This window comes from Arachis stenosperma, chromosome 3, assembly GCF_014773155.1.
Source record: "Arachis stenosperma cultivar V10309 chromosome 3, arast.V10309.gnm1.PFL2, whole genome shotgun sequence".
NCBI lineage: Eukaryota > Viridiplantae > Streptophyta > Magnoliopsida > Fabales > Fabaceae > Arachis > Arachis stenosperma.
This window is the reverse complement of record NC_080379.1, coordinates 139,438,891-139,445,926: the sequence shown is the minus strand read 5'-3', so window position 1 is coordinate 139,445,926 and position 7,036 is coordinate 139,438,891. Positions and strand designations below refer to the sequence as shown.

General features: G+C 30.9%; 1 protein-coding gene across 1 annotated transcript; it reads left to right on the top strand.

Annotated features, from left to right (window-relative positions):
- Positions 1 to 4,380: 4,380 nt before the first annotated feature.
- Positions 4,381 to 5,992, top strand: LOC130969410 (bidirectional sugar transporter SWEET14-like). Its single transcript, XM_057895113.1, has 6 exons — positions 4,381 to 4,597; positions 4,673 to 4,709; positions 4,795 to 5,008; positions 5,100 to 5,261; positions 5,338 to 5,457; positions 5,536 to 5,992. Exons 1-6 carry the CDS (start codon positions 4,552 to 4,554, stop codon positions 5,704 to 5,706), a joined length of 750 nt encoding a protein of 249 aa, XP_057751096.1. The 5' UTR covers positions 4,381 to 4,551; the 3' UTR covers positions 5,707 to 5,992.
- Positions 5,993 to 7,036: the final 1,044 nt, after the last annotated feature.

Here is a 7,036-nt window from a genome sequence, read left to right as displayed (position 1 = left end):
ATTACATCTACTCTATTAGAAGATCTGGCAAGAAGCTGCGTAGAGATGAAAATTCTAATAGTATAACGAATACAGTAGTTTGTAATGTTGGTCCGAAGTGTTCGCGAAATATAGATAAACATTGTTAGTCACTGAACTTTCTGTTATCATGTGATAATTTATTTTAATAAAAGTTTTCTAGTTGATAAACAAATTGCATATCATCTGTGATTGGTGATGCGGCTTAAGCTTTAAAATGAAGTGAATCTTAATTCTTTTATTAAATTCGTTTTTGATCTTCTTCTTTGGATTTTTTTTTTTTAAAAAGGATCAAACCTACGTATATTTAGATAACGAACGCTTTTGCAGTGCAATAATAAATATCCATAAATGTCTAAGTAACATTTCGACATTTTCTTACATCATCAATGATGATAAAATTAAAGTTAAACGTGATCTTGTCTTCAACCCCTTTTTTGCTTTGATAATTTTTGTAATAAAAATGTGTCCTACCTCTCAGAAGTGATTCAATTCATTCAATTCTCATCATGTAGGCGCCACCGACTCCGCTTTTTCACGTGGTTCATATCCAAAATAGTGGGAATATGGGTTCTCCTATACACTTTGCCATGGCAATACAAATTACATAAAAGTGTATCCTTTTTCCTATTTTAAAACTATTATATACATGCACTCTTATATAATATCATATCGTCTCTTCATTATTGGCTCAACTAAAAATTAAGGTGACGCAATTTTTTAGCTTTTGCGTCATTAAAAAAAATAATGTCTGAAAATGAAACCCCCCCTTCCCCCATGAGGTCGTTCCATTCAAGATATACAGGGAAAAAATAAAAATAAAATTCATCGCCACCTTACTTTATTTAAAAAAAAAAAAACAATATTATAATATAAATTCTTTTGGGGTCTAATCCAATCATAACCCACGTCAGCAATGCTTTCCTCTTGCCACCACCATTGCCAATTGTATTCACAATATATATCGTTTCCAAATTGGTGCGGAATCTGAGAGTTACTATGTTAAATTCTGTTTGAATTATTGAAAACTTATACCAAATTTGCATCCACGTCGTACGCGGTAGCCTTTGTTCTTATCTTGTGTTGGGTAACCATATATATGTTTGTCCAACACAACTTGGAGGACACCAAGCTTCCACTTATATACATTTTATTTTCGCTTTCTTTTTTTATTATCTAGACTCTTCGGTTTTCTATTAATGGTTCTAGCTAAACAACTTAGTATTGCTAACTTTATATATGCATTGGACTTATAATGAAGCTGAGGAGAATATAAAAATGGTGATACGGATAAGGGCCGGGGTTGGAGCTATTTGACAACAATATAATATAAACTTTTTCCTTCGTTATGGAAACAAGAATATGTACATGCGAATTAACACAACATGAAGCTAAATGAGACAAACTCCAATTTCACACGTAGCAGTGAGAAGTGGCACTCATCAAATGAAATACATCAATTAATCTGATGAAATTATTTTTTCTAAAAGTTTAAATTGATAGAAAGAGATACATTGCATGTTTTATATTAAAATTTTTCTTTTAAAAATAATTATATTTGTAAACAATTTAACAATTAGTAAGTAGTAATAGTGTGCATTATATTGCGGCTGATACCTAGCTAGGTCAACAATGATAGCAAAGGCGTTTAGCATATTCTCCATCATTATCATTATTTTCATCATCATCAGCAGTAGCAAGTTGAGGTTGTATATCCACCGTCCATTGGCCTCTTTAATGCCCAAAGAGTTAAGATCCCAGCCTTCAAATGCGATTACACATCAAAAAGTTACCCTATGGTAACAGTAGCTAGAGTTACTAGGTAGTGGGATTCTGAATTTCACGAATGGAAAGAGTATCTGTTCCGGAATCATGCAAAGAAAAAATGGATGAACGGAGGCAAGTGGGGAATGCCCCCCCATATATATAATATGTATAGACTTTCCCTCCAGCAGTGCATTACAGTTCACAACAATAACAAATTTGGCTCTGTTTAATTATACCTTGCTTCAACTTAATTTGGTTTTATTATTCAGGGGAATCATGTTTTTCTTTTTCCTTTTTCTAGGGGAAATTAAAAGTTTAATGGACTTCAGCTATTTTTATGGATTCTTATTTTCCACAATCCTTAGTCAATAAGTTATTTTATTATCCGATTATATTGAATCTTTTTATTAAATTAACTTGATAATGTATGTTTCAATACACTTCAACTACTGATTTGTAAATTTATTAGAAGAATTTATAAGATTTCTCGATAAATAAAAATTAACATTAACATATAGTCACCGTCATATGTTATTTTTTTTAGCCAAGTATATTTGATTCGAAACTAAATAGATGAAACCTGCACAAAATGAGATTCAATAACCAATCTATAAAAAATTGCCTAGTAAAGAGGTGCTTTATTACATAAGTTATCTGATTTTTTTTTCCATAAAATCATTGCTACAATATTACACTACGCCATAGTCGGCAGATTGCGGCTGCCATTTTGCGGAGGTTATCACGACCGCCGCTAGATGAAAAAATGGTGGTGGTTGAATCGGTGGTTTCTAAGTGTTCATCGAAATTCCATTTTTTAGCGGCAGATTTGTAGGTAACCACCACTAAGCCAAACACTTTTAATTGCAAAGATGCGTAACACCAATCCACTCTTATTTTTTGGTTTGTTCTTTGTTTAATTTGCTTCGCTCCTTCGCTCTATTAATCTTGGGTCTGATTATAAATCAGTATTCTTTTTTAAATTTGGGATAATTTAATTGTTTTGCTAATTTGTGATCATTATCATAATTTTTCAATTTAATTATTTAAAATCAATAAAAAAGAGCACTGATTTTTGCAGTTTAAAATCACTGCAAGTGAATTATCTATTTAATAACGATTATATCAGCAGTTATTCAAAATCACCACAAAATTTTTTGTTAACGTTTTAAAAGACAGTGATCCATCAAGCATCATAAATCTATTTAGAGACATTTAAAATTATCGTAAAAATCTTAAAAAATCACTACTAAACCAAAATTTTCTTCTATGTTATGAAATTATTTATCCTAAAAGTATAATATAATTACAAACATAAATAATTATGTCTAACCGTACTAAAAATATTTTTCTTCATTGTTTTATTATTCAACGAAAATTTTGGTGACAAAATTAAAGTTTTATAAACTTGTGGGGGTGCATTATTATCTCTTCAATTTCCTTCTTTTCGCCCTTGGTTTTTTTGCCCATTATAATTTATATATGGGAAAGTACGAGGAGCTAATGAAATATTTATACAATGTGCACAATGGAGATTTATGCAGTATTAAAGATATAATCATTAGTGTTATCTTTTTCCATCAGTTGAAGCTTTTGGGATGAAGGGTATCATGACATAGTATTAGAGTGCTAGATTTAAAAGATCAAGAGTTCGATCTTGGTAAACTCTAAAATCAGTTTAATATTCATTTTATAACTCAATAGTCCATTGTCTCCCTAGCGGGATCCTTTATATATATAGTTGTTAAAATCAGAAAGCCCTTTTGTGAGAAAAACATCTGAAAGAAGGAAACTAAAATTCGAATATGCATAAAGAAGTTGGCACCCAGATCGGGACCAAGCCAATTATATAGTGTACATAATATAATGTATGATTAACCTAACTTAAAAATTAATTTGTGTTATCTTTTCAATAATCTAACAAACATATTTCATATCCTTCCTTAATTATTGTTTACGAGAAATTGAAATTCTCAATTATGTATTCACTTGGTCGGTAATAAAAGTGGCCAAAATAAATTAAAATAGAAAAGAAATAGAGTTAGAAATCAAAGTGAATAATTACATTTTAAAAGGAATGAAGATGATGCGAAGATATAATATATGTGGTGACTGATGAAGCAAAAGAAATTAGGTGGAAGAAAGAAAGGAAAGCTTAGAAGGATGGAACTTTGTGCGGAAATGAAGCTTTATTTCTGTGGCTGGCTGCCCAATCAGTAATATGGGCACATAAATAAAACTACAAAAGAGTAGCGCAAATTGAATTGCCTGTCACTAACCATAGTTCAGAAAGGTGGACCACATTATTATTGGGGTTACCGCGGTAACATTATTATCATTATTTTTGACTTAGCTATGAATGAGTTAATTAATTAATGATGAGTTGTAAGGCTCTAAGCCACTTGGTGGGTGACACATCAGAAAGGGTGTGTAATGTGTTGAACCAAAAATGAGGCGTTGGAGAAGGCAATAGGGTAAGAATTGAGAAAGGTGTTTGGATAGTGTTAAAAGTTAAAAAAGCAGTAGGAGTAGTAGTGATCTAATTAATTATAATCAAAAGTAATATTGGTGCTTCGCATTTTGGCGCTCTTCTTGCAAGTTGATACTATTATCATCACTTTTCGCCAACTATAAATAAGGTCGTAAACTCTTCATTTAGATTCGTGGGTTTAATACATACACAAGAGAATTAATAGCTTTGAACTGAGGGTGAGTCTGAGCCTGAGAGAGAAGAAAATACATTCTAATTCCAAGCTAATTCATTAAGAGATGGCCATGACCCGTGAATCTTGGGCTTTTGTGTTTGGCCTCATAGGTATCACTTTCTTTAGCTTCTTAATTAATTTCTTCATTTCATGCATGCGTGCCCTAATTTATGTTTTTAATATAGGCAACGTGATCTCTTTTGCGGTGTTCCTTGCTCCAATGTAAGCAATGATAATTCTTCTTTCTTTCTTTCTTTTAATTTACAAGCAAGAATTATTATTAATTAACTTGTGTATGTACACACAGACCGACCTTCTACCAAATATATAAGAAGAAGACGAGCGAGGGATTTCAGTCACTTCCATATGTGGTTGCACTCTTTAGTGCAATGCTTTGGATTTACTACGCATTGGTTAAGAAAGATGCTGCTCTTCTTCTTATCACCATTAATACCTTTGGAATTGTTGTAGAAACTGCTTACCTTGCCATCTTCCTGTTTTATGCCCCAAAGAAGGCTAGGGTACGTGTAGTTTTTTATTCTAACTAGCTTTTTTTACTTTTTTTTTTTTATTTATGATTATCCTCTAACTAGATAAATTATTGTTATACAGTTTTCCACTATCAAGCTTCTTATGTTGCTGAATGTGTTTGGATTTGGAGCTATGTTGTTGGCAACTCTGTACCTATCTAAAGGAGCGAAGCGTCTTGCTATCATTGGATGGATTTGTCTCGTTTTTAACATTAGTGTTTTTGCTGCGCCTCTCTTCATCATGGTATGTAATAACTAATAATTAGTAATATAACCAACAGCATGTATAGCGAGTTTCTAATCAATCATGATGATTGCAGAGGAAAGTGATCAAGACGAGGAGTGTGGAGTACATGCCATTCACTTTGTCCTTCTTCTTAACCATCAACGCCGTTATGTGGTTCTTCTATGGCCTTTTCCTCAAAGACTACTACATTGCTGTAAGTAATATATATAATTCTCATCTCATCTCATCTCATCTAAACAACAACTACTTATTGGATGAATTGATGATGCAGCTTCCGAACACGCTGGGATTTCTGTTCGGGATCATTCAGATGGTGCTGTATTTGATGTACAGAAATGCGACACCGGTGGCACTGCAAGAGCCAGTGAAAGCGCAGGAGCTTAATGGCCACACCATCGATGTTCTCAAGATCGACACCAATCATGCTCTTGCCAAAGTCTAAGGGATCACCTTAATTACTCCATCCTATATATTTAAGTGTCTCTCTCTTTTTATTAATGTAATTAAAGCATCGTGTGGTTTAAATTTTAACGTACGTACATAAAGGTAGCTCTAAAATATTTCCATATTCTCAATTACATATAGCAAGCTTATTAATTAGCCTGTCATCTTTAATTTGGAAATATCACTCTCTCTCTCTCTCAGTGTATCCCTCAGTCAAACTCAAAATTCACTTCCCTTGTATACCTTATCAATGTTTCCGGTAATGAAAATTAATTGTTCAGTAATTTTTGCTGCACTGCTCATTACATTTTATTTAAAGTCTTCAATAAGTAATAGGATTGCTAATTTTCAACTTATTTGATCAATTATTAATTGAATTAAATGTGTGTAATAATCAAATTAAATAAAGCGTCGGATCGGAGAAGGGGACGAAAGGGGGATCTCTTTAGTTTGCTTTTCGTATGTCATGCACAAGGAGGCAGATAAAGCCATCTAGCCTTACTAACAACAATAATATAATAAAAATCAATAATATACTGTTTACCTTTTAAATTTTTTCTTGATCATGACATTCAATTCATTGTTAACATGTAGACAAAATTACATAGGATTAATTAATCTAATCTACTCTCAATCCATTCCAATGATTAAAGAGAGTATATATAATAAAGGGGGAGTGCTAAAAATCATCAGCATATATATATATATATATATATATATATATATATATATATATATATATATATACACGAAGTCTATATATAGTATAGTTACTGAAGTCTATAGTATGGTTAAGGTAGTTATAATAGCTAAATAGTTTTAACAATATTCAAAAAGTATTGTTACAATTAAAGTTATATTTTTAATATTTTGATGAGATTTTTTATTTTTATTTTTGTTAATTAAAAATCATTATTAATAACAAATATTATTTTAATTTTAATAATATGTTTTAAATATTAATAAAATTGTATAGTCTCTGCAATACCATGAACATATATAGGCAGAGTATATATTATCAATGGAATATTTAATAATAAAAACATTAATAAAAAATAATAAAAATTGATCTAATTTAATATTTATTAATTTTAGTAATAATTAATAAATATTAAATAAAATAAGTTTGAGTTGTTTTTTTTGTTATTTTAGCATTATTATATTATCAGTTAATTAATACGCCAAATCTATGTAAGTTGACTATTACTTAATTAACATTCATCAGAAACTAAATGATGTCAATAATGATACTATTTATATCAAACAGTTGCTCAAAACATGAACCGCTAGCGATCAAGGACAAAGTCAAACTCAAAACGCACATAAGG